The following is a 27,636-nucleotide window of genomic DNA, read 5'->3' on the forward strand; positions in this document are numbered from 1 at the left end:
GCTTTTGTATTAAATTATATTGCACAGGTGTTCCTTTTATAGTTTCTAGCCAGTGTGTGTTATTAAAACACACACAAGTAAAAACCTGTCATTAGTCAAATATCATGATCTGAGATGTTGATATTGTGAAAAGATGAAAAGATGTGTGGTACAGCTTTGACTTACTTATTATACTGAAGGAAAACTGGTTGGCAGCCAGACATTAAACTACTAATTGAGTGAGTGAACAGATAAATAAAAGAATAAGCAATATTAGTTAAAAGTGTCATTAACTGACGCCTTTTTTTTAAAACCTTGTTTTTATGTCATTCTTAATTTCTCTATAAAAACAAAAAATGCATGAAAGAGGATATTTTACATTGCAGAAAAAGAAACTACTATATCAGTCTTCTCTATAAAAGTAAAAGAATAAAGGACTTTTCAATGTTTCCAGGAGAGTTAAAAGTATTACCAGTAAAACAAACTTTAAGAAAGTATATACTGTACTCATTATGCAGAATGGCTATTTGCACATTGTTGTAATATTTTAGAATATAGTTGTATTGTACATATGTAGGAACATGTGTAGTTTACATGCATAGTACAACTCAAGTATAGTGCTGGATTAAATGTAATTTTCAAGAATCATCAAAACATTTAAGATGACGTAACTTTGGAAAGAGGAGATGACTGCATTCCTTTTTGCAATCATCCCATAAATGGCCGCTTTAAATGTTTATACAGAATTGGGGGTCAAATTGTTATTTTTTGTCCACTAAATAAACCGTTTAAACGTAACTGTTTTGTTTCTCAAAACCGCTTTAATTCCTGATTTTGTAATGTCTCCAAAAGGACAGCCGGCTGCACTTTTCAGTGAGCGAGTAACTGCTACCATTGAGGGATGTATTTAAAAACAGTTAAATATAACTTTTGTTGATAAGGATGAGTTGGATAGTTTGAGTGGCGATAGCTCAGCACAAACTACAAATCAGTGCAAAAGAAGAAGTATGTGTTACAGGATGATTATCTTGGACGGTTGTAATCTCAGTGAAATATGGACATTTCTCTACAAGGTCTACCAGCATTGGAAGTCAATCAGACATTTGCAACATTCAAGTCCAGAACTAAAAACCTTGCCCGTATATCACACAAATGTATTTGTTTCCAAATAATGAGGTTTGAGGATCATCTTCCCTTTGTTCTTCGCTCTCCTCTTTATGGTCTACAGTTGTGGAGTAAGCAACAGTAATTAACATCTTCTGACTGTAGAGTCACAAGAGAAGAGAAAAGGAGATTCCAGTGTTTTTTATTAAACTTCCCCTGGATTAAGGTCTTTATGGTTACATCTCTTTCCCAGGAAGACAGGAAAATAATAATATATGGGGAGGAATTAATGATAAATGCTCCGAATGCTTCTCTCGTTTTTAAACCACCAAGAGCCCAGGAAAAGATCTGAAGAGTGTTTTATAGCACAGGAAGACAACATGAAAGAGGGCAAACCAACAACATTATTGCTTTGTTTAAAAGATTTAAAACAGCTTGTCCTGCATACTGTAGGATCACTTGTCTGCTTTTGATGTCAAGTTAATAATTACATTTCTAGTGAGCATTTTATTAGTCTTTGATGCCACAAGCATCAATAATTCTAACCTACTTCTTTAATATTAGATATGAATACATATAGCATATATAATTGTTTTTGTGCAGTAAGTGTTGCTGAAAACTTTTCAAATTCAACCAAAGATAAAGTCCTTACATCCTGTTACATGGCTTGAAAGCAAAGTATTATTATTACAGTATAACTGAAATTGAGCATCTCTCTGTGTATTGTGTTTCTGCAGGAGGAATACAGGGCAGAGGGCATCAGCTGGCACAACATCGACTACATCGACAACACAGGCTGCATCAACCTGATCAGCAAGAAGCCCACAGCGCTGTTCCACCTCCTGGACGAAGAGTGCAAGTGAGTCTTCATGCTGTCTGCTTTCCTGTTGGACCGGTTTGTTTCTTTGGAAGCTCTTTTTATGTTCCTGTGAGTCAAACCATCAAACGTTTCTGGCAGCAAACTTGGCGGGCTTCGTGACAGTTGATTGGTTTGATCATGTCAAAATACATAACAAAACAACTACAATTTTGAGGCCTTTTCGCACATGTAAAGAAAGCTGCAGCTAGGTAGTTCTTCCTCTCCGCATATCACTTTTTTAAATGTCTAATGTAGATTGTAGTGTCACACACGCAGAAAATGGTCAACTAATCTCTTCTCTTCGGGTGCTTTTTCCTCCTCTTTAAGCACATTGTTTTGGCGCTTTGAGCACCAGGAAAAGCGCTATATAATAATAATAATAATATGTATTATTAATATTATTATAATGGCACATCACCACGTGGTAGACAGACTAAACGGCTAGCAAAAAAGATGAATATTAAGCATCTACAGACCAAAATAGAGATAAGCAAACACTTCAAATGCTCTATGTCTGCTTGGTTTTTGACTTATTAGCCAACATGTTAGTCAGGCTTGTTTCTGAATTCCTATGCCCCATAGTGGCCTAAATACTAAGTCTTTAACTGGTGGCATTATTACCTTATTAGCGTAATAGCTTACCGGTATATGGAGTAGCTATGGGTCATTTCCATGCATTGCTTATCCTGGCCAAATAATTGCAATTAACAATGAAATCCTGATTATCAACTCTGGCACTTAAATGGTAAACATACTGGAATCCATTTACTTAACTTTTTTGCCAAGTACAAAATATGGACATACAAACCAATCTAGACTTATTTCCACCCTGATGCAGGCGAGTGACAAATCAGCTTGACCCCCTGCTCATGCTCAAAGTGTGTGTAGAAAAACTATTCTGCACATTATTGAAACATTCACAAAATAAATACATTATCATAATGTTAAAGGAATTGTTGCTAATAAATCTAATCTACTGATGGAGTAGCCTAAAATGTAAACCCTCTAAACAGTACATTTATTCTTGTCAGCTCCTTGGCTTTAATGTGACTATTTTTACAAACAATAAGTCCTTCTGTATTCCCCCCTCTTCTTTATTTGGACACTGAATCAAATTCCTCCCACTTGGAAAAGCTGGAAGGAGTCTTTGGCTGTGTTGTCTTCATAGCTCAGGTTTCACCCCGCTCCAAAAACCCCTGGTGTCTCATTCTTTCCCTCTCCTCTTCCTGTAAGCTGCTGGTTTTCTGCAGAATCGCTGGCTCTCTATATTAAAGGACGAAAGGGAAATCTGAACCAAGATCAGCTTAGAGTGATAATCCTCACCCTGTGGCGTCACAGGATAAAATGTCAAAACTGGTTGCAGATCAGATGACATGCCACGTTTCAAGGGTCCACAATAAGTGCTGTTGTTGTGATTTAGAGACTGGTGGAAAAGCTGTGTGTTTAATTGATTTGCTACATGTTGATGAGGAACATTTACAGTGAGTTATACTGAAGCATTCATGACGTACTGTAGTTAAGAGCTTTAAAGCAGGTGCATCAACATTGTGATTTCCCCAGCAGAAGTCCTTTCTGGATATGCTTTCATATAAAAAAAACAAATGTAAAAACATAGTGTACTTCAAATTAAACTCTTCTGTTCTTTGATTTCAGTTTCCCTCAGGCCACCAACCAGACCCTGTTGGATAAGTTCAAGCGGCAGCATGAGGGGAACAGCTACATCGAGTTCCCTGCTGTCATGGAGCCCGCCTTCATTATACGACATTATGCCGGCATGGTCAAGTACGGGGTCAAGGTCAGTGTCACCCACACTTCCTAATAGAGTCATTGATTAGACAGGAAGAAATTGGAAAGCGCCCCCAAAACTTTTTCTCAAACACATCGTCATTATTATTTTATAAACTGATCATTTGTTTTGTTTTGTTTTTCATACCATTTTAATATTATTGATATGCGTAACAGACTATAATAGCGCGACCCAGATTGTATTCAGTCTGCTTGCTTTCATAAGGAACGCTATTTTTCTAGGCTTACCTGACTGTTTTTCTGCTCTATTGAAGTACTGGTCAAACACATACATATCCTTCTCTGTACGTATGTGGATTAATACAAATGAGATATCCAAAGACTTTATATATACACAGTTACAGTTATGCTTAGGGTTTTTGTGTACAGATACCAATCAGTATTAGAGAATCAAAGAGTTCTTACATTTTTAAGTTTTAAATCAGAGAAAATGACATATATCTGAATTTATGATGCTTTTCGAATATTGAATAGCCAGATGAATTATTGGATCATCTTTAAATGTAACGATTTGTCCAGTCAAAGGTTATAGCCAAATATCACCAATAACACATTTGTTTCAGGGGGCGTGAGCAACTGCTATGGCTGAAGCTAATGTAGATCCACAAAACTAGACCAATAATACCGGGGTTTTTTTTTCTCTGCCACACACACAGGATTTCAGGGAGAAGAACACAGACCACATGCGTCCAGACATCGTGGCTTTACTGAAGAGCAGCAAGAACGCCTTCATCTGCGGGCTGATGGGCATCGACCCCTCTGCCACTTTCCGCTGGGCGGTACTCCGAGCCTACTTCAGGGCCCTGGTGGCTTTCAGAGAGGCCGGGAAGAGACACACGCAGAAAAAGCCTGGTGAGCTCCCTGACTCCCTGACTCCCTCCATACATGAGATAAAAAATCTCATCTGAGCTTCAAACGTCAAAGGAATGTTATATATATATCTCTATCTGTCATCAACAAATGTCTTTAACATTTTGAATTCGATTTTTTTTTGTTGCATTTTTCAGCAATCTTTATTAGAATAAATGATGAAAATATATGCTCACTTTGTCAAAGCAGCACTAAAGAATCGACGAAAAGGGAAACGACATTGACTTTAGTGAATGGCATGTGATCATCTATGACTTTTTAGTACAACAAGAACAACGGTGAACTATCAAACTACTAAAAGAGAATAATGGTTATAGGATTATTTACCATCTCTTGCTACAAGCACATTTTATCCAATAAACAGCATGAAATGACAGTACTGATTATTTTTTAGTTTTCAGAAGCACAGTACTCTCTACTCACATGCCATGCAGACTTGGTTTAGTCCTCTCCCTTTAACTATAGTTAGCTTTACCTCAGCAATATTTGATGTTTCGGTAGTCACTGTTCTGTAATGTGTGTGCATAGTGCTGCCATGTATTTCTTTCTCTTTGTCCCTCTGAGCTTCGGCCTATGAATGCCTTCTTTTCCCTTGGATAAACGTGCCATGCTCTAGATATTACCATTAGATTTTCTTTTAGCACTGCCGTCTAAAGAATCAGACTTTGCACCCTCTTGATCCTTTCCTTAAGTATTACTGTACATGTAGATGTTGTTATGTGAAAATACTGTAGAAGTCTTGTATCCTTTGCTCATCCTTAGCTCATCCTTAGCTATCTTTTAGAAATCCTTTTAACAGTCACTCAAGGTAACCCGTTACATGTCTTCTGAAACATTTCTGCAAATAAAATTAGTTTTGAAGTCTTTTTATGTAAATGTAAATAAGAATGGGCTAGTCCTCACTGCCTAAAAGGACTAAATTGTAGTATCAGAAAAAACTTCTAGAAGACATTGTAAGGGAGTGCCTTTGGGGGACGAACCTACTCACAGAACTACAATGACAAACTTCTAATGCTGCAGCCAACTGCAGTTGTGAATGTCCATCATCTCCTCTCCAGAAGTCTTGCACAGGTATCTCTCCAGTAGACGACTGCATCTCTTTTTCTTCGCTGTCTAACCTGTCATCTCTCTCTTTCTTCCCCCCCCTTTCTCTTTCCTTGTGTATTTTTTCTCTTGTTTTTCTTTTGTTTTGCTTCTCCAAGGGCATGATGACGCTGCTCCCTGTGCAGTTTTGAAAAGTGTGGATAGTTTTAGCTTTCTGCAGCACCCTGTGCATCAGAGAAGCTTAGAGATCCTGCAGAGATGCAAAGAGGAGAAGCACAGTAAGGCTGCCAATACAATAAAAACTCCTTCTTACTTTTTAATGTTGGACCATAACCTGGGAAACTGTAGGGACGAGGCTGACCAACATCATCGACTTTACTGCACCGTACTTGAGCAAAAGTCAAGAAAAAAGAGCTCAAAATAATATTAAAACTTTAAACACAGGTCTTATTTTCTGCTTTGTGATTTGATTTGCAACTCTTATTTTCTTTAATTAGACTAGATGCTTGTTGGCCTCCGCTCCCTCTGTTTCCCTCTTCCCCCTCTCTCACTGTATGCACCTGCATGCATTTGTTCTTAGTCTTGTCTTGCATGTTGTTCTTGTTTAGCATGCTTCAACCGATCTGTCTCTTACACTGTGCTAGTAAAAGGCTAGCAGAGAAATGCATGGGTTGTATTGCTCAGTTAACTTTGGTGTGGGGAAACAACACAGTAACACCTGTAGGTGTCCATCACTCTCTGTTTTGTCACACGGCTACATTCTCATGTCCTGTCCGGTATGTAGGGGGGGCAGTGGGTGAAGTTGCTTGTCCACCACAGCACACATCTGAAATCAACAGGCTTCACCTCTCACTAATACCACGTTCACTGGTGGTGGTGGTGGTGGTAGAAAGACTAAGGGGTTTAAAACACTCATTTTCTCACAGGTAGCTTTACATGTGGTGCAGGACACACACTTCTCTCACAGATCGCTTTTCCTGCACAAACATTTCATTACACCCACATGTGTTTGTGTGTTCTTGTTTTGGGCCACCCTGCAGCTCCTGATGAAAGTGAAAATGTTGTACAAAGTGATGAAACTGAAAACGGTATAATGTTCACACACCAGAGAACATATTTATTTTAGGTAGTTTAACATACACAGTAGATATCTGTGTTATCTCTTCACTATGATTGATTGCTTAGGCGTATCACCACCAAAACAAAGCCACAAAAAGCTTTTAAAAACCCATTTGGCTCACAATTTTACCTTTTTAAATTCTCTTTAGTTCAACTGAAATGTCACCTGCCTGCTTTACATCATTAGATAGCTGACTACTTAACAACATGTGTGTTCAATATTTGTATTTTTAAATAACTTAAGTGTAACTTAAACAAACAATCCAGACCCAACTAGCTTCCATAATTTAAGCATTTTACTATCTTTTAATATGAAATCATCTGCAGTAGATTATAATTTTTATAAAAAGGCACATAACACTCACTGGAATATCACTGGAGTGTCACAAAGTGGTTATTTACATGGGAAGGGTTCAAGTGTCTTTATGTCTGTTGTGTTTGCGTGTAAGTGTGTGTTTGTGTGTAAGTCTTTGTTTGTGTGTGAGTGTGTGTTTTTGTGCTTTTTCACAAAATGCCAACCCGTTTGTCCGTGATCAGGTGTGACCAGAAAGAGTCCTCGAACCCCACTATCAGACCTTCAAGGAAGCAACACCATCAATGAGAACTCACCACGGTAAGATTCTGTTCTGATTTTTTGTAATTTTGTGTTTTATGAACCAGATTAGGAGAAATTAGGGGAGAAAGGTTCCCAGTTGAACTCAAACCAGTGACGTTATGGTTCATATTTTCCCAGTCCTCACCCCCTTGGCCTCAAGTGGTTCTTATAAGCATAATAAAGTATATGAAACCCTTTGATTCCCTTCAGCTGCACTAGCCTTCTTTATATATAAGTATATTGGGCATTGAGACACACATGGCATGCCTTGAAAAAAAAAGGAGTGATAACTGTGCTGTGACCCGAGCATTTCTCTCACACCTCCCCACTGGTAGACCACCTCCTCTAATTAGCTGTGGACAGTGGGATTAGCAGCCCGCGACAGCGCACCAGTGGTGGCACAGAGCGGCTGGTACAGACAGCCTTTGTTACACAGGAGCTCAGTCTGGGGCGGTTAACCCCCCCACCTCCTTAATTTGATTTGCAACCTTTCCCCCCCCCTCTGCATGTCTCTTTCTCACACTCGCACACCCATCCTCTAGATAGGAGAGTACTAAACCCTCTGCAGCTGCTTCCTCAGTGATGTAAAGTCAGAGCTATGCATCTGAGAGGAGAGCCCAGAGAGCGATAAATATGAAGTCCCTGCAGAGTACTTGTCTGCTGGACAGACAGCGGACAGTGTAATGCTTTATGGGACTCTTAAGAGAGACTATGGAGATAAACACTCACTACAAGAAGCATATTGTAGCATTACCGTTTACTGAGACCGAGGATCAACTGGGGAGTAATTCTAACTAATTGTCTTTATATGGTAGCCCAGATGGAAACTGAGGATGTGTCATTATTCATTAGCTAACATCGTGACGTCAAACATTATTTTATGATGTGGTCATTCACAACAAACCCTTAAATAGTTGCAGAAGACCATATAAAGATGGAGTATAAATCCAGAAACCAATATAAATCCAACAACTTTTATTTACACTTACATACTTGAGCTTTGTGGATCTTCCGCTGTAGTATTTGAAATGTAATGCAGGCTAGTAGTATAAATAATATACATCTTTAAGACTCCTCTGGGACTCTTGGAAGAATTACCCCAGACTGTGATGAGTACAGTGGAGAAGTGTACAGCCTCCATAGAGAGAAAACTAATGAAGAAGCCAGTCACACGTTTGTGCTGTGTTTTTATGTCTCCACAGACATGAATGTAAACTGCAATTTGACTGGTTGGTGCACAACTGCAAGGTGGTCCTTTTAGTTACACCTGGTTTCTATTTGCAGCATGTCTACATTATGTATTTCAAATTCAAAACACAAAATATTTGGCCAAAGCATTATGCTTCTTGTGCACAGAAGAAGTTTGAAACATGAGCACAACAATCTGTGGTTTTTTTCAACAGCAACACTGAAGAGGAACAAGCATAATCTATGTTTTTTAAAAGCATATTTTCATAATTCAGCTGTGTAAAATGGTTTCCAAATCAAACTGCTGCCCCTGCACTAAAAAGCTGTGGGTCTGTTTTTGTAGAGACTTTCAGTTTCATTAGCCATTAAGAACCTTCCCACTGGCTCGTGTGCCACCTTGTTTTCTCTGTGGGAATGATTCAACCCCCTGCTAATAACAGAGTAGAAGTTAACACATCTCGCTACTGTTGTCTATGTGTCATAGTTTGCGGCTTGCAACTCATCAGGAGGCATTCTTGTACAATCTTTATTATAATACTGGAATCAAAAGTGCTTCAGTGGAGCTGAATTAATGATAGGTTGCTGCTGCCACAACTACACTGGGAATTATGTCAATAATGGTGGATATTGTTGGTACCTCAGTTGCCTTTTCTGCTCCGTCCACTCCTGTGGGCTAAAAAAGCTTAGACTGGTTAATGGTTTTAACCATGATCTGACCGCACATGTTTTTGTTTGCCTTATGGGAGGGTGGTTAGGTTTCACCTTGAAACCTTGCTGAGGTTTAAACCCTTTGAGGCTTCAGTAAACTGAGTTGAATCACTTGTGAGATGAAATACACAGAAGTTACTGCCCCTGCTGGGGAGATTTGTTCCTGGGAAAAATATTTCCCTCACGGAGACAAAAGACAAGACACTGTTGATGCTTTTTTAAATATGTCATAATACAGGTGAGAAATATATATATATATAGAGTACTAACTGTTTAGTTTACTTTAAGGTATAAAGGTTGAAAATAATTCAGAAAAAACTAAAATATTTTGTAATAAAAGTGTCCCAAACCATATTTGTATTATCTTTGCATCTATCAAATCATACCTATCAAGAGTTTGCTTCAAAGGTGTCTTGTAAAAGTGACTATACATAATGTATTAAGTCAATTTTCATAAATGAATCACTTGAATTGATCTGTGTGTTATTGTTTTGTCTACAGGAGTTCTCCGGGCCTTGGCTGGAACGGGCGTGTGGGTCGACTCCGATGCCTTTCCTCCAGCAGCTCCACCACAGAAGAAGACGGCATCTTTGTCAACTCTGCCAGTAGCAAACTCCTTGAGAGAGCCCACGACATCCTCATGTCAGTAACTTCTTTCTGAATAAGACAGTACTTCATGTCGTTTTTTGTACTTTCTTTGTGATTGTAATATGCTAAAGAATTGTAGCATCACAGGGCTCAACATTATAAATGGCCCGCTGGCCTGGAAACACTATTTAGACACCCCGGGCCAGCATAACGTACTTTCCACTTGCCCGCTCGGGCCACTAAAAATATTGCTTTAAAAAAAATATTGTCCTGTGGTATTGGTATTTTGACAAGCATTTTGTTAAATTGTTTCGTTTATTAATGCTACAACATAGCGTTTCGTGAGGCGGTTGTCGTTGTTGGTTGAAAAGCAAACAGCTGTTTGCTGCAGAGCGCAGCGCGAGCAGGCTCCCGTGTGGGAGCGCGCTCCTTCACTACAGACTTTCTCGCCACCTAACCATTTGCCAAAATGTTTTTAATACCAGCGGTAACCGGCCAAGCGCCGGGCAAAAAACAATCTTCAAATAAAAGAATGTCACCAGATGAGTTAAAGGAGAGTGACTGGGAGTATGAGAAGAAGAGGGAGAGAAAGTTTCAGCCACACTGGCTTGATCGATGGAGTTGGCTTCAAAATGATGCCACTATAAACAAGGTCTTTTGTCGGCTCTGTACATCAATGCCGACCTATGCTGACAAGTAAGTGAAGAGTAGAAAATATAAAGGTATATTGGCTATAGGGAAAAATGTCCCAGCAGTTTAGGATAATGAAGGTTCTAATCTAATCTATTACATAGCCATTACATGTCTAACTCCGAATGACAGGAAGGCAGAAAGCGCATTATACAAATAATAATACTCATAATAATGATAATAGCAGACATTTTTTAACAATGACCACAATATAATTATTTTAATAAACCAAATATGAACAATTGAGGAAAATTAGGAAGAACTGATGATTCAAATGTTGTAGTACAAGTAGTAATGTAGTTTGTGCATAAATTACTATTGCAACAAATGTGTTCATTTTCTTCATTATTAGTCGATTATTTTGGACGAATGCTCTTGGCCCTCAATTTTACCCTTAATGTCTACCCCTGCATCAGTGTTTCTACTGGTATGTACTGGTTATGATGATCAGCAGTTTGGCCTCGACACATACCTTAAAAAACAGAAAGACTTGAGTTCAAACTCAGTGTCAGAAAACATCTGTCCTGCCTCGTGTCCTTTAGTCATCTACATTCCTACCAGCTCCGAGGTTGCTGCTCTGCAGCTGACCCTGACCTCTGATCTCCCTCCGGAGGGGAGCAAGTGCGCGCAGATTTCCCCACAGGGATGAATAAAGTTTCACTATTGACAGGAATATGACCCACTTGGGAGGAATGTCTGGTGCTTTTACTTGACAGTTAAAACATATTCCCTTCTCACCTGTTGAAGAACACAAAGAGGCAAATGGTTGCTCTAATACTCAAAATAGATTTGACTCTTGAACTAACTTTTCTTTTCCTTGTTTTTTACTGAAAGGAGGAACAAAAACTACAAATCCAAGCCAGTTCTTCCCAAGGTAGAGTCCAGATCATTTGTTATAGATTCTAACAAAGTAATTCATGATCAACATGTTTAACTGACTATTCGTCACATCTGCAGCATTTACTGAACGTCAGGTCACTGAAGTACCTGAGCAACCTGACGCTTCACGACCGCATCACCAAGTCGCTGCTGCACCTCCACAAGAAGAAGAAACCACCCAGTATCAGCGCTCAGTTCCAGGTCAGACACGCACACGCACACGCGCACACACACACACCCAGTAGCACACTGCAATGCTCAATGATTCGCCATTCAGTGCTCTCACCATAAAAATAACACGATTAGCCTGAGCTGCAGAGAGGATAAAAGCTGTGACTATGATAAAAACAAAGTGTGTCCTGTTACAACTGGCTGTGGCTGAAAACATCCCTCCAATTCTCTGGCATCCCCCCCCCCCCCGCGCCCTTCGCTGTCCCCTGTCTTATCCCTGTATTTGTGAATAATGTGTGTGAAGTCTATTGCCTCGTTTTCACACACATACACACAAGTCTAATATGTATGACTTCATGTCTGGGAATTTAAGACAAAAAGCTAAATAAATGTCTCATGAAAAATACTTGGGGAGGATTTATGAGGGAGTAACCACACTCTTTTGAAATGTGTTTCATTAGTGTTAAATTAATAGGAGTTGAGGATCAAGAAAACAAGAATGAACTAATTCCTACCATTTGAAACTGTTAAATGTAGGTGCTCTACTCTTTGTTTTTGCATTTCACAGCACAGGTTTTTCTTTTTTCATACACTCAAAAGTGAGATTAATGACACTGACAACTACTGTTAACATACAGAATAACTCGGTTGTCTTTAGGTCAAAAATATCTCTTGTATGCAGTTTGTAATACAAACCAGCTTAGAATAACACTCAACAACTGAAAACGGTTTATTTGTATCCTGATTTCTTTGAACATGAACTCTGTGCTCTGGCTGTTGGAGGTACAGTAGAGAGGAGTGCTGAGGCCCCAGTGTGTGGATGACTTCACTTCCCACATCCTGTGCTGCCCTGATTGCTTTAATCTCCCATGGAGGAGGAGGTGGAGGAAGAGGAGGAGACTGAATTCCTCCTGCCCCTGAATTATCACACACATGTGCATTTGTTTACACACATGCACATGGAAATACTACACATATGTTTCTTTCTTTTCCCTGTCAAAGACTTCAATCTTGCAGAAAAGGGTTTCACTCACCAGCAGTTATTCACAGCTGACAGATCCACATGACTTTGGCTTCTTCCTGTCAAACAGCTGTGGATCAACACAAGCAATCCGCCTCTGCATGTGCCTTTTATGTTCTGGCTTTGTTTAAAATCGGACTTGTTTTGTGTCTCTGTCTGCAGGCCTCCCTCAACAAGCTCATGGAGACTCTGGGTCAGTCTGAGCCTTATTTTGTCAAGTGCATCCGTTCCAATGCTGAGAAGGTACAGTGTGCTCACTCCAGACTGAAGCAGCTTGGTTTAGTTTTCAAAGCATTTTTCATTTCCTTTTTGAAGTCTGAACTTCTTGAAAGCTGTTTATCATTTCCCCCTCTGCTCCTCTGTAACCTCTGCCGCCTGACACTTTTCCTTTTCTGTCATTTTCCCTTTCCTCTCCTCGATAACCTTTTTTTTCCTTTTCCTCAGCTGCCCTTGAGGTTTAATGATAACCTGGTGCTTAGGCAGCTGCGATACACAGGTATGCTGGAGACTGTGCGCATCCGCCAGTCGGGCTACAACATCAAGTACAGCTTCAAGGTAACACACACAGACATGCACACCATGTGGATACTCTTTAAATATCACAGTCTATATTTTGGAACTGTCACTTATATCATTTTAAATTAAGTAATGTACTTTTGACTATGAAACATTTATTTGAAAGCCTGATTCACAATATACATTTGCAGATTAAGATATTGCAAATGGTTTATTAATATTGTGCTTTGTTAAATATAACTTCCCAACACAGAATCCAAAGTAGTTAAAAGACCACCTTGCTCTTAATCAGCTAATACATATATATATAATAAAAGATAATAAATACGTTTATTATGAGAAAAAAGAAAGACAAAGAAATGTGTAACAGAAGTAAGAAAAAAAAAAGGCAGCTTTTTGTTCCCTTAATATCCAAATGTACACCGCTGCAGTTGCAAGGCAGCTTTTTGTTAAAAAAAAAGGTTTCTCCGAGCCCAGCATTAAAAAAAAAAATCAGAAATGACAGAGCTCCTCCAGAGTCACAGAAGACATCATCTAAAAGGTTACACTGGCTGAGTATACTAAACATGACCTTTACGTGTTATGCAACATTATGCAATTCCCCTTTACATGGTTTTAGTTTCCTGAGAGATACAACAGACCCTCTTCATTCTTTATCTAGCAATTCAAAGGATCATATCATTGAGGAAGCGAGACTCGATAAGCCAAATGGTAAAAGGAGTTCAGCAGCAGATTACATTCACGTGTCCCCTCGGTCGGTGCAGGCGTGTGCAAGCCACAACACTGATGCACTATCTCACTGCTCTCGCCCAAAATATAAAAACGACACTCAGGTTTCCTCAAGTTTTGGTGCCAGGGATGAATTCATCTCCGGGAAACATGTCACTGATGTTGTTTGAGCCACAGATTATTGTGTTTTATGTTGAGAGGAAATGATTTGCGACATGAGGTGGCAGAGATCTTAACCAGGCTAACTCTCATAAGAATGATGTCAACCCTGTGAGGAATACTGTATGACTTATAAAGCAGATCATGTTTTAAAGCTGATTGGAAGTGAGTGTTTGGACAGTACATTTTAGGGAGTGGCTCACTCCCACTCTAGTTTTCTCTTACGTTAGTTTCCATGTTGTGGCTTTGAATTTTCAATTGTGCCAATCCTGTGACGTCAAGATTTTTAGGGACTGGGTTAGTTTATTAAGAAGTCCCTTTAATAAATCAAAGCTTATTTCTTCCACGTAAAACTGAAATCATTTAAAATTGTTCACTTCAGAGTCATTTTAACAACCTTGATTCCATCCAAAAAACTGTGCTAGTTACTCAAGGTGATACAAGGTCTGTGAACTATTTTTGATCTTTACTACATTTCTGTGCAAATAATTAAACCTTTATCTTCAAAACATTATCTGATTATTTACAATCAAGAGTTAACAGAAAACCGTGTCATCTTATAAAATGTAACGCATTATTTGAAATTAAATCAGTGCTTTCCAACCTTTTTGACGTGTTTAAAAGTGTCTAGTTGCGGTGTCTTGTCCTGAGTTTTAAGCAATTCAAACAAAGAGACATTTGTCTTTTAAACTTTTCAGATGGTTTTATTGGAATATCTGTTCAATAGCCAAGGTAACATATACATATAAGGTAACATTTTACAATAAGATTTAAATCTAAAATGTTATATGGAGATGTGTGAACCAGAACGTTGTTTTCTTTGCTTTTTCCTTCCCCATTGATCATCTCCTCACCCCTAGGATTTATCATTTGACCTTTCTGAAGGGGTCAGAATCCTAAATTGGGAAACACTTTACTGAAATAGCAAGCTAGTAGAAACTAACAGCACCTTGACAAGCTACAGTAGTAAAACATTGCTTATAACTTACATGAGAGCCCATCAGTCACAAGCCATTTAGAGTGTTTTCAATTACATAATAATATGATATTATACATTAAATGTTTGCATTGTTGTACTTTTTCAACCACTGGAAAAATCGGCCCACTTAAATTCCAAACTAATAAAAAATGGATACAATATTAATTATTTCTGAAGACTTCACTTTTTGGTGAGCTCACTATGATGATTTAGGTATCAGACATCTTCATTTATTAGAAATTCCCCCCAAACATATTTAGTGCTGCGGTCAGCACTAATGAGAAATATCTTGGGCATAGCATCACTTCGGCGGACTCTGCTGTTTCCCCACTCTTCAGGACAGAGGCTCTCCATTGTCCTCAGGTCTCTGAAACACACCCCATGATTGTAATTCTATAAACACAGCATCTGTTTCCCTAACCACCCCCTGCAGCCCTGAGTGTATTGAATTCAGACAATGGACCTCAGTCTGAAGAGTAGGCGTTCAGCATATTTACGCCATGATGTTTGAACCCCTGCAAATATGGACAGCATGGACTTTTACCTGAAACCACATGTGCCTTAAAAGCTTTTTTTATTTTGCTCGAAGATGCTGCAGGAGGCCGCTTCAGTTTCTGCCGGGGTGGTCAACTCTTTTATTTCAAATTGTTTTACCCCAACCAACAACTAATCCTGTACTGGAATCAGTTTTAGAAAAACAGATATTTTTGCAGATTATTAACTTTATTTTTGTTAGTTTGTTGAAATCATTTGCACATATCCTAAACATAACATTCAGAACAGAAATACTGTAGGGTAATGACCACATTTCTTACTAACACATGTTCTTGTTTTGTTGGTAGGATTTTGTCCATCACTTCTGTGTGCTGCTCCCAGAGGGCACCAGTGCCACCAGAGAGGGAATCCAGCAGAGCCTGGACCAGCAGGACCTAGAACCAGATGGCTACCAAGTGGGAAAGACAATGGTATTTACTTACTTCTTTTCCTTTTTTGCACTTCTCTAAAAAAATTCAAACATACTACTGCCCTACTGTGAAAAAACACCTTAAATGTGTTTGTCATTATAAATGATTTTACACAGTGTAGCTATGTTTTGCTCTCAGAAGTTAAGTTTATATTTCACACAGTGGGTGTTTCTCAATCGCGAGTAAAGCAGCTCCAGAGCCACTATTTCAAGCATACTACGTCATCGACTGCCGCCGAAGTACTGTTCCAATGTCCAGCATACTTGGAAATCTACCGAGCCCGGCGTACTCCGTTTGGAGAAATTTCAAGGCTGCACATGAGTAGACTCCGCGGTCTTAAAATCCCCACAATGCTTTGCGCACGGACCAATTTCCCCAAATCTGTGGCGGAAAATGTAAGGCGGGGCCTCTCATATGACGCACACCTGCACACTTGCTAGCCTGTTCCACTCTTTGTTTTCCAAATGCCAGGAAGTATTCTTGACTCGCTTCTGAAGCAAGATGCTCGGAAGACATGTGCTACCAAGCAAGCGTACTCGCGATTGAGAAACACCCAGTATGAGTTTGGAACAAGCTAATCTGAAAACATCAGACCAATGGTACTGAAAGAAATGTTTTAGTTCTTCTACATCCGCAGGAAATAAACAGATAACTCAGGGTCCGGTTCAATCATTTAAATAATATATAGTCCACGAGTAAAATTGAACAGTAGAGCAAAACAGTGGTTTAGAGCAGTGGTTCTCAACTGGTCAGGCCTCGGGACCCACTTTTTCCTTTGTCAATACATCGCGACCCGAAATTTGAACCACTCAAATCTATTCAACAAAAAATCGTGCTATAATATATACGCTTTTCAGCATACAATATTAATTAAAGTGAAGTACAGTGCATATATCCCTTATATCCCTTCACAGAACTAAAGTATGCTTTTAAAAAAGGTTTAATGAGATGATGGAATCAAAGCTGAACTGTATAACATAAAAAGGCACACATGCTGAAAACCCAACCCCAGAGGGGGGGTCTGCGGGGATTCTCCCCCAGGAGAATCCCCGCAGAGGTCGCGACCCACCAGTTGAGAACCACTGGTTTAGCGGTTATGTCATTGTTTGGTGACATTGGAGAAATAAATGTGTAGGCTCATTATACTGCATGTTGTTATGTGTTTTATGAAATGTTTTATTGCATGTTGAGGCAGTGAGGAATTTGAAAAATTCTGCTTGAATACCCAGAATTACTCAAAAATAATGTGGGGGTTCAATTCCATACACTTTAAATAGTCATAGACAAAGGGAATGGTCAGAGTTGGGGACAACGTCATTACTGAAGGCCTCTTCCCTCTGGAAAAAGGATGTAATGAAGACAGTGTCCCATATTTGGTATGGTATAGGTCCAAAGTATGAATGAGTCATGATGGAGGGGTCCATGCCTCTGAAATGCTGTTTATATAATTAGCGGATCATACCTGACATACTTGTGACTCTTTGTCAAGCCAGGGATGTCTGTGGTTTGTGTGGTTTTAAAGAGTTTGTGAGTATATTTCTTTGTGCGTAACCAGACAACCCCGTTCTTCATTAAATGTGTCACCCATAGACTGAGTGTATAAAGGTATCACCCTGTGTTGACTGCGTGCTGGTCCCTCCCCTCAGGTGTTTCTGCGGGAGGCTGAGCGTCAGCAGCTGCAGGCCCTGCTCCACACTGAAGTTCTCAGACGCATCGTCACGCTGCAGCGGAGATTCAGAGCCCGGCTGGAGAGGAAGCAGTTTGTCAGAATGAGAGCAGCAGCGATCTGCATCCAGGTACAGTTCATCATCACCACTCTACATCAAATCCATTTGAATCTTGCTTTGTTATTTAAATGACTTCTTATTGTTTTTTGGTTTTCTTTCCTGAAAGTGTTTTTTTTTTTTTTATATATATATATATATTATCCTGATCAACTTTCAGTGGAATTAAAATAAAATAAAAATGACATTTTATCACAGTTTTGCAAAACTATATTGTACAAATTAAGAATCCAAGCTTACTGTATATAAATTGAGCACTAACAATTAAATTGTTTATTCATGATTCTTGTTTTGATGAGATTAAAACATATTGTTGGATCTAATCTAAAACTAAGAGACGTTTCATTTGTGTAAAAGTCAGATCTGAATAAAGTTGAAATCAAGGGAAAAAAGGACATTTATATATTTTCAGTAAATATGTTATATTTCTATGCATTCTGATTTAACTTAAAAAGACATCCTAGTATCAATAAAATAATAATAAATCATTGCCATCATCCCTTTACAGAAATGGTGGCATCTGTACCGGCCTATAGAAGAAGAAGAGGAGGAGGAGGAGGATTATGACCCTAGCGTCCAGGAGGGGGCAGCTCTGTGTCTGCAGACGAACTGGCGAGGTTACAGGGAGCGTCAGAGGTTCAGGCTGTGGAGGGAGGCAGCTGTGGTGCTGCAGAGGGCCTGGAGGTTATGGCTGTCCCGGCGCTGCACCGCCGCCCTGGGGATCCAGACGGCCTGGCGCTGTCATCAGGCCAGAGACGCCTATCTGCGTCTGTACGCAGCTGTGGAGCAGCTCCAGGCGCTTAGCAGAGGCTTCCTCGCCAGGCAGAGGTAAACAACACCATAAAATAACCACAACTTATCCAGAGAGGGAAATAACTTGGAAAGTAAAATAACTTAGAGAGTAAATTAACTTCTCCAGAGAGTAGGACCAGTTATTTTCTTTAATACAAAAGTGAGTTATAGTCTACAGGTATATATGACCCGCGTTAGTAAAATAAGACACCTATATGCATGCATGTTGGATGTATTTTTCCACTTTTCTGCAAAACACTTTTAATGGGAGCAAAATAACCCATACTCACAATATTTATACTTGATAACATTTTCCTCATGGTTGTCTCGAATATGCAAACGTTTAAAACAAATGTATTTTCTTTAACTCTGAAAATAGCTTCTTAGGGTAGGTGACTGCATGATTTCCGCCCAAGCTTGTGAAAAGCCAGATAATCTTTGCACACAGCTCCTGCAGTGTGTTTGGTCATTGTTCAATGCGCTTATAGATCAGGCTTCGTAAGAGCATGCCATTACGCAAGCAACCTCAAAGCAGCTCTACAATCAGCTGAGCTGCTGAGGCAATATCAGACCCTGAGTTTGTAGGTACAGTAGTAATAATTTGTTAACAATACGTTAATTGTGTAGAATAAAGTAGTTTGTAGTTCGTAGAAGTACATTGGCATTAGCTAGACTTGTAACCATTCCTTCTTGATTCACAGCTTCAGAAAACTGAGAGAGGAGAGGCTGAGGGAGAAGAAGGAGCAGCAGGAGAAGCTGCTTCAACTACAGAATGGCCAGGTGAGTCCCTCACAAGAGGAAGAGGAGGACTCCCCTGAGAGGATCATGGGTTTGGACCTCAGCACGTGGGAGGATCGCTCCTACGAGCAGCGAGAAAGGAGCCTGCAGGTCCTCAACAGCCATGAGGGTGCAGTGAAAGAGGAAGAAGGACGAGAACATTCTGGGACCAGCGGGAGTCCCTCTAAAGTGCAAACTGAAGCACCGGACTCGATGCAGACCTCGACTGTGGTGGTGCGAGAGAGGTCCAGAACTATAGACGAGCCCAGCCAGAAAACCACTCGGGCCAAGAGGGAGAGCCGGCGGATGAGAGAGTTGGAGCAGGCCAAGTTCAGCCTGGAGCTCCTGAAGGTCCGGGCGACCAGCGGGGGGGGCTCGTCCCCCTCGGAGGAGCGACGCTGGTCCCTGGAACTGGTGCCTCCTGCGACCCCGCCTCTTCGCTCCCCGCAAGGCACGCCCGACAGCCAGAGCTCCAAAGGCAGCTTCGAGCTTCTCAGCATGGAGGACGAGCCACCCAAGGCTGTAGAAGAGATCACAGACAGCGAGGACCTCTGCTCCCCTGTTCTCCCAGTAGCTCCTGTACCTGAATTTAATATGGATATTGTTTCATCAAGCCGAATGCCAGTTGAACCCCACAGGACTGAGGTTTCTGATGCTGTTGTGCATCCAGGAAGCAAGACCAAAATTGATCTACCTGCCCCCTCTGCTCCCACACATCCGCCCAAACTCGAGAACTACCTCCCTACCTTTTACGTCCCTGCTAGTGAGGGCAGCACAGTCGTGTCCCGTCGTCCTGCTGAAGAGCCCAAACCAAAAACAGAGGTTGTCTCCACCACCACTGTTACCAGGCCTTTTAAAGAGAGGCGGGAGTCATCGCGTCGACCAGTGGTGGTGGTTATCAGCATGCAGAAAGAAACCCCGATAAGCCAAGAGCTGAGCGATATTGTCCGTCCCTTTGTGGAGGTTCGAGATTCTGCAGCCCAGACGGGGGAGAAATCAGACCCCACCCCTGTCCCTCGAGCTGACCAGGCCATCATAGAGAAGCTAGTGCGACTGAACGAGGAGAAGGAGGTGAGGCAGCGGAATCAGCGGCAGCAGAATGAGAAGGAGATGATGGAGCAGATCAGACAGCAGAAAGAAGCTCTGGAGCAGCAGCGTATTTTCTTCGCTCAGTATGAGAGAGACATGTTTGAGAAACAGAAAGGAGAAGCTCTGCATAAGATCCAGCAGAGTCGACAGGGCGGAGCAGATGTTGGTGGAGGTGCGACCTCAGTGAAGCCCATTAGACCCAGCTCCCTGCTGATCGAGAAGACAGCAGGGTTAGCTCCTAATGTCAGAACACGCTCAGTCTCCACCGCCCCATCAGTGCCCTCTCACCCGGTTGTAAACCTGCAGAACATTGCCCCTCGCCCTCAGCTGCCCCCTCCACCTGCCTCTGTTTCCAGAGATAAACGCAGGGAGAACAGGCCTGTTGCTGAAGGGTGGGCACCTAAACTCACCCTGGAGTCTAAAGATGGAGGAGGAGGAACCAGAGCGAAGACTACAGTCAAGAAGCCTCCAATCAATCAAGGCGCTAAAGTTAATATGACGGACAAACCGAACATCTTCTTCTCTCCAAAGGACAAAGTGACCTTTACAAGGTGAGTCATGAAGTAAAGCATTGCACTTTCCTTGCTTGCACTTGGGATGTTTTTTCGGCTATCTAGTTATTTTCCAATCAAAATTCAAGATATTACACAAATGGTAAATGCCTTGGTATTTTGTTGCAAAATAAACAAAGTAAGAACAAAATTAATTAAGAACATTGGTAACTTGAAATAAATAGTTTTAGAATAATACCAATGAGTTGCTAAGACGAAGACCCAAAGAAAAAGAAAACACACAAGCATGGCTAAAATAACCTTAAACAAGCAATCAACGGATGCATAAATAATATAGATAATACATTAACACTCAAGGGGTTTATAAAACAAGTTTAACAAAACAGATTACTCCAAAAAACAGTTTACAAGACTAAACGTTTATAACAGTAAGTGAAGAATTTAGACAAACGCACTGACGCAGGGACACTGAGATATAGGAGCTGAAAATAACCCATAGATGTCACAAACCATCACTGTGATGACATTTCCCTTTACATTCTTTGAACGTACTTTAAGTTCATTTACGTTGTTAATAACATCCTCTTTTTGTCCGCCAGGTTTGACCGTGATACTGTCTCTAAAGTAACACCTGCAGTGATTCCCGGAGAAGGACCCTCACCAGTCCCCAAGCCCTCCAAAGGAGCAAAAGTGCGAGATGTAAGCAACCTCTCTTGTTTACTCTGTAGAAAACAAACAAATAACATGTGTTTGCAGGAGTGTCTTTTGTGTTGTGAATGAATTAATGAAGCTCTTAATCCGACACTAAAATGGACACAGGTGACCCTTTATGAAGAACTAAATGCACTGAAGCTCTTCTGCAGGTTATTGAAGACCCCTTTTAAACATGCTGTTATCACTCCTGATAAAACTCCAGGTTGGCAGAGCAGGCCAAAAAAAGAAAGTCCGAATGGCACGGACCCGCTCCGACTTCCTCACCCGCGTCCCCATCGTCTCAGTTGGGGACGATTCAGACGAGGATGACTATAACGGCGACACCCCCCGTCATCACTCTCTTCCCCTCTCCAATCAGAGCTCCCCGGAGGCGGGCTTAAGAGAGCCCTGTTTCAGTGACTCAGACATGGTAACAGGCGCACAACAAGCCCAGCAGTGACGCTGTATGCGTCCTTAAAGCTGACTTCTCTTTAACTTTTCTAACCCCAATATAAAGCTGTACTAACTGGTTCTATTTCTAAAACTAACCTTTACCATAAGAGTGAAGACATTTCAAATGTATTTCAAAACTATTTCAAAGACATTTTGAAATAGTTTCGTAATAAAACATAAAGACTTTGAAAAATGCGAGAAAATACAAAAATAAATGTCGGTTTTTAAAGACATTTAGTCGAGGAGGTCAAGCAAACAAAAATCCAATCGTTTCTTGGTTTGACAACCCCTCCAGAACTCATTAACAACACTGTTTGATTACATTTTAAATGAATTTGAATCCATTTGAAGTGTTTTCTCGTAAAAACGAACCCTTTAAACTTTTTTTCTTCTCTAACGTGATGTGGCTTCTCTTTCTCTCACAGCTGTAACACTGACTTTTCCCCTTGATTTATTCTTTCCGTTTAATCAATAATGTTTGCATGCCACTTGGTTATATTTCCTCTGTTAACAAGTAGCATCCGTCATAGGTCAGACCTTGGGAATCCTTGGAATAAGGCATCATTCACTCTTGACTTTCTTCGTCACCTAACAAACTCTTCTTTTGTCTTTTAACAGCTCTTCTGCTGAGAAAAAATGATTTGTTCCTGTGTCATAGGTTTAATTCATATGTTTACATATATTTCAAATGTAGTATGTGTTGTGTTATTGATTTGCATTTTCTTGATTACTATAAAAAGCATTTGCTTCAAATGCTACTAAAAAAGAGATCTGGTAAATGTTGAGTCTAGCTGGTGAGGCAGTGATGTGATGCTGCCATCTACTGGCTAAGACTGCTGCTTACATTGTAATATACACATGAGCTGTGTGTACATCCACAAAAAAAGAGGCTTTGCTTCAGTTTTGGTTCTACTTTGCCTCATTATCTAACCTGCTGTTGTTCCAGCCTGCCAGCTCTGAGGAGCAGAAGAAGACACAAAAAGCCATGTCGTCAGGAGATCTGGGCAAAGTGGACTCCCTGCGCAAAAACTCACAAGATGGAAGGTTTGTTCTTAAACAAAGCATTGACAGCATCCACAGTTTTGTGTCTTGAACTTAATGTAAATTGATAAGGATGTTTTCTTCCATATGTGAGTAAAAGGTGTTTATATTATAATCTCAATTTGGAACAGGGTTCGTAGGATGCGCTTCTGGGGCAAGACAAAGTATGGGGAAAAGAAGACTTCCAGAGAAAAGCTGATCTGTGGTGGTGACTCTTTGGATGGAGACTATGGAGACACTGGGCCATTGCTGGGAGAGGGTGCGTTATTCAAAAGCAACTGCATATATTGCACATTGTCTTCTTTTATCCTGTCTTTATACATTTGAACTTCACCTGAAGGTTATTCTGACTCATAAATCCTCTTCCACACAGCAGGTCAGGAGAACATGTCGCCGCCCTGCAGTCCTGATATGATGTTAGATCGAGGGTTCAGAGACTTGAAGGAGAACAAGGAGCCGTCTCCCAAGGTGAAGCGGCGGCGCAGCGTTAAGATCAGCAGCGTGACTTTGGAATCGACTCAGTGGCAGAACGACGCACTGCAGATCCTCACCTGCACCAACGACTACAGGAGCATGAACGACTTCCTCAGGAAGAAGGTACAGACAAACACGCTCTGATGATTATATGATCTGCATGTGTACTTCAACATCTAAAATAAAAGAGTTACAGGCAGTCTATATTCATGCTGAGATGATGTTGTTATATTATAGATCAACGACTTGGATACGGAGGACAGTAAGAAGGACACCATGGTGGATGTTGTGTTTAAAAAGGCTTTGAAGGAATTCCGTTTGAATATCTTCAACTCTTACTCCACGGCTCTTGCAGTAAGTGTTGTCAACGCTTTAAACGTTATCTACATATCACTCTTGCATAAAAAAATAGGTAGCTTAAAAAAAAAATTAATTTGTACTACTCTGCTACTCAAGTAGATCAATTCTGTGCGCTTCCCCTGAACCTGTTGTCTTCCTCCCCAGATGGACGATAATAAGAGCATCCGCTACAAAGACCTCTACGCTCTGTTTGAGCAGATCTTGGAGAAGACCATGCGACAGGAGCAGAGGGACTGGAGAGAGTCTCCTGTCACAGTGTGGGTCAACACCTTTAAAGTGTTCCTGGATGAGTTCATGACTGAGTACAAGCCTCTGGACAGCATAGTCAGCAGGGTAAAGACATGCAAATGCCTCCAGGAAAATAATATCTAGCTGATGTTTGAACTACTAAAATACATTTCAAACTCGATTTTATTTTCACTTTGGGTTTTTCTGTTTCTGTTTTATTTGTACTACAGCAGGTACCTAAACCTGAGCGTAAAAAGACGAGGAAGAAGGACACGGATATTGTAAGTCTAACTTCATTCTCATCAAATCTAAGTAAAAGAAAAATGGCACATTTGTACTTTACTGTATGTAAAGGGACATGTGCAAGTGAACTCCAAATGAACGTGTGCTGCTCTCTGCAGGTGGAGGAGCATAACGGACACATCTTCAAGTCCACCCAGTACAGCATCCCCACATACTGTGAATACTGCTCATCACTCATCTGGATGATGGACCGTGCCTGTGTGTGCAAATGTAAGTATGCATGCAAAATACACCTTATCTTACCGGTAATATAGGACTCCATGAGAATCCCTTAATATCATACAGTAGTTCTAATTAAAAACGGGAAGGGTTATGTAACATATTTTAACTGGTGTCAATAGATGACTAGGTAGAGGTACATTTTCTCTATTAAATGTTGCCAAAGTAATAATTGCTATTTTTTCTTGACAGAAAACTAAGTCATTCAATTATTTATCATTTCTGAGGAAAAATTCCCGATATTCTCTGTTCCAAGATTTCTAAATGTGAAGGTTTATTATGCTACATTTGCATATATTTAGCTATTAGTGTTACCTAAGCTCTTGAAACTCTTGATCGCTGTTGTTTTTACACTTTGCTGAAAGTCTAATGTTAATATAATCAGCAGATTTTACAAAAATTGCAACCTTAAAATATATATGATATTGAATTTGCAATATGTATTTATGTTTGCGCTCATTCTTGAAATGAACATGAGTAAAACAAATTTCTGACTTTCTCCTAAAAATATATTTTGAAAAAGTTTTTGTCTTTGAATTCTATCAAACAAGCTCTTGGTGGGGGCCAAGTAATTGATGTCACGCATCGAATCACTCACAGACTCACTCACTCATACAGCCACATTATTCTGACTTATATAACTTTTCATGCCAAATCTTATAATCTTTTTCATCAATCTCTACCACACGCACGCACGCACGCACGCACGCACACACACACACACACACACACACACACACACACACACACACACACACACACACACACACACACACACACACCAGTCTGGCCTCTGAGAGCTAGCCCCACCCACCCTCTCTCTCTCTCTCTCTCCTCGGCCATAATCAGATTGTTTTCAACTGGACTCATGGGGTCTGCGGCGCCGTCTCTCCAGAGATTTCCCCACACAGTTTGTCCTTTATTCCCACAGGATGTTTTTCTCACGCCAGCAAATGCTGCTTTGGTCTCTCAAGCGATAACGTTTTTTTTTCTTTTATCCAAACTACTTTTGCTGAATTATGAGGAGGCACTGCCTTTCTGTGGATAATGGTAATGACCTGTTTGATTTCTCTGGTTGTGTTCATCCAGTGTGCCGGTACGCCTGCCACAGAAAGTGCTGCCAGAAGACGACCAACAAATGCAGCAAGAAGGTGAGTCGGCCATATTGCGCTCCCGCAAAACAATGTCCCATGACACTAATTGTTTTAATCCTGGTTTATGAACAGTAGATAGTGTTATTTCTGAAATCAAATAATCTTGCAATGACGAAAGAGACAAAAAAGACAAAAGCAATTTTTTTTAGATATTACCCTTTATTTGGTTCCTTTTCAAATATAAATATGTGTGGTTGTCTGCGTGTGTCTACATAGCATGTCTATGTGTTTAACAGATGATGTTGTGTTTGTGTCTGTTAACAGTTTGATCCAGAGCTTTCCTCCAGACAGTTCGGAGTAGAGGTGTCTCGTCTGACTAATGACGAGAGAACGGTGCCCCTGGTAGTGGAGAAGCTTATCAACTACATCGAGATGCATGGCCTCTACACTGAAGGAATATACAGAAAATCTGGCTCCACCAACAAAATCAGGGAACTCAAGCAGGGACTCGACACAGGTGAGAACGTTTGGCTGGCCATTAGAGGGGAGCTCAACTGTTTAACTAATATATATCACCATGACACTTTCCCAACAGATTACTTACATTAATGCAATTATTTTATTGTGATTAAAGTTTTTGAAATTGTTATTCTTAAATATACAGAAAATGTGATGTTATTTAATATGCATTTGCACAAATTGCATCAGTATCAATACAAATAAAAAAACCTGAATTAAAACAATTATAATGTCAAGTTAAAACACTGTTGGATAAAACCAGGATAACAAATATGTTTACATTCTATTAACGTACAGTATTAGAACAAAAGATTTTGGGAATTTTGGATAACAGCCGTTTAAAATAATTATAAAAAATCTATTTTAGCCATGTTTTTTTATAACAAATGTTCTATATATTAGGCTATAATAATAATAATAATACATGGGATTTTTATAGCGCTTTTCCTAATGCTCAAAGACGCTTTACATAAAATAAAATGTATGGTTGATATATGGCTAAATATATCTGCCAAAATAAACCAAAATCAAAAAATTGACTAGCCTTTACTGTTTTGCCTTAAAGCTGAGAAACATGAGATGGATAGGAACAAATGTCATTACTAACTACTGATAAAGTGTTGGTTTGTTTTTTCTTCATTCTCCTTGTGACCACGCAGATGTAGACAGCATGAATCTGGACGAGTACAACATCCACGTCATCGCTAGTGTTTTCAAGCAGTGGCTGAGAGACCTGCCTAATCCTCTGATGACATTTGAGCTGTATGATGAGTTCATACGGACCATGGGTAAGTGATCGACGTCCAACTCCATTGTGTTTTGAAAGCCACCACACTGGAGATTCTGTCACAATTACAATGTATGATTGTGAACAGCAGAAGATATATTTGTTTGCTGTAAAGGTTAATCATGATTTGTCTTGTGCCTCCAAAGTTTTGCAAGATAAAAAGGAATTGATCCGAGGAGTGTATTCAGTTATTGACCTGCTAAGCAGAACTCATCTAAACACTCTGGAACGCCTCATATTTCATCTCGTCAGGTAAAAAACTGGTCTTATAGTAGGATTCATGCATTAAACTGCTTTATTTCCTCCCTGATGGCCTGTTATAATACTAAATTCATGCTTTTAGGGTCTCTTTACAAGAGGACACAAATCGGATGTCTGCTAACGCCTTGGCTATAGTTTTTGCTCCCTGCATCCTGCGCTGTCCTGACACCATCGATCCCATGCAGAGTGTCCAGGACATCGGCAAGACGACAGCGTAAGGATAAACCATCATGTCTATCAAATACCTTCCCTCGAATGGACCGAGACAGTAATTTACAAAG

The 27,636-nt window shown here is 40.2% G+C and overlaps 1 protein-coding gene across 6 annotated transcripts in view; it reads left to right on the plus strand.

Moving 5' to 3' along the window:
- myo9aa (myosin IXAa) overlaps window positions 1-27,636 on the plus strand; it is a 105,271-nt gene that overhangs the window by 73,440 nt on the left and 4,195 nt on the right. For 3 of the 6 annotated variants that reach the window (XM_034116405.1, XM_034116407.1, XM_034116409.1), the window contains 28 exons: window positions 1,821-1,942; window positions 3,596-3,737; window positions 4,405-4,600; window positions 5,821-5,940; window positions 7,319-7,394; window positions 9,774-9,914; window positions 11,385-11,424; window positions 11,508-11,630; window positions 12,784-12,864; window positions 13,066-13,176; window positions 15,847-15,969; window positions 17,616-17,765; window positions 18,262-18,581; window positions 19,247-20,962; window positions 21,523-21,622; window positions 21,840-22,046; window positions 23,016-23,113; window positions 23,242-23,369; window positions 23,484-23,707; window positions 23,822-23,938; window positions 24,089-24,277; window positions 24,403-24,453; window positions 24,574-24,685; window positions 25,784-25,845; window positions 26,113-26,305; window positions 26,967-27,095; window positions 27,241-27,346; window positions 27,438-27,569. In XM_034116405.1, coding sequence (XP_033972296.1) covers window positions 1,821-1,942; window positions 3,596-3,737; window positions 4,405-4,600; window positions 5,821-5,940; window positions 7,319-7,394; window positions 9,774-9,914; window positions 11,385-11,424; window positions 11,508-11,630; window positions 12,784-12,864; window positions 13,066-13,176; window positions 15,847-15,969; window positions 17,616-17,765; window positions 18,262-18,581; window positions 19,247-20,962; window positions 21,523-21,622; window positions 21,840-22,046; window positions 23,016-23,113; window positions 23,242-23,369; window positions 23,484-23,707; window positions 23,822-23,938; window positions 24,089-24,277; window positions 24,403-24,453; window positions 24,574-24,685; window positions 25,784-25,845; window positions 26,113-26,305; window positions 26,967-27,095; window positions 27,241-27,346; window positions 27,438-27,569 — 5,309 coding nt within the window. The remainder of the gene's footprint in view (window positions 1-1,820; window positions 1,943-3,595; window positions 3,738-4,404; window positions 4,601-5,820; window positions 5,941-7,318; window positions 7,395-9,773; window positions 9,915-11,384; window positions 11,425-11,507; window positions 11,631-12,783; window positions 12,865-13,065; window positions 13,177-15,846; window positions 15,970-17,615; window positions 17,766-18,261; window positions 18,582-19,246; window positions 20,963-21,522; window positions 21,623-21,839; window positions 22,047-23,015; window positions 23,114-23,241; window positions 23,370-23,483; window positions 23,708-23,821; window positions 23,939-24,088; window positions 24,278-24,402; window positions 24,454-24,573; window positions 24,686-25,783; window positions 25,846-26,112; window positions 26,306-26,966; window positions 27,096-27,240; window positions 27,347-27,437; window positions 27,570-27,636) is intronic. The other 3 variants (XM_034116406.1, XM_034116408.1, XM_034116410.1) reach the window with 2 other exon arrangements.

Source organism: Trematomus bernacchii, unplaced genomic scaffold, assembly GCF_902827165.1.
Source record: "Trematomus bernacchii unplaced genomic scaffold, fTreBer1.1, whole genome shotgun sequence".
Taxonomy (NCBI): domain Eukaryota; kingdom Metazoa; phylum Chordata; class Actinopteri; order Perciformes; family Nototheniidae; genus Trematomus; species Trematomus bernacchii.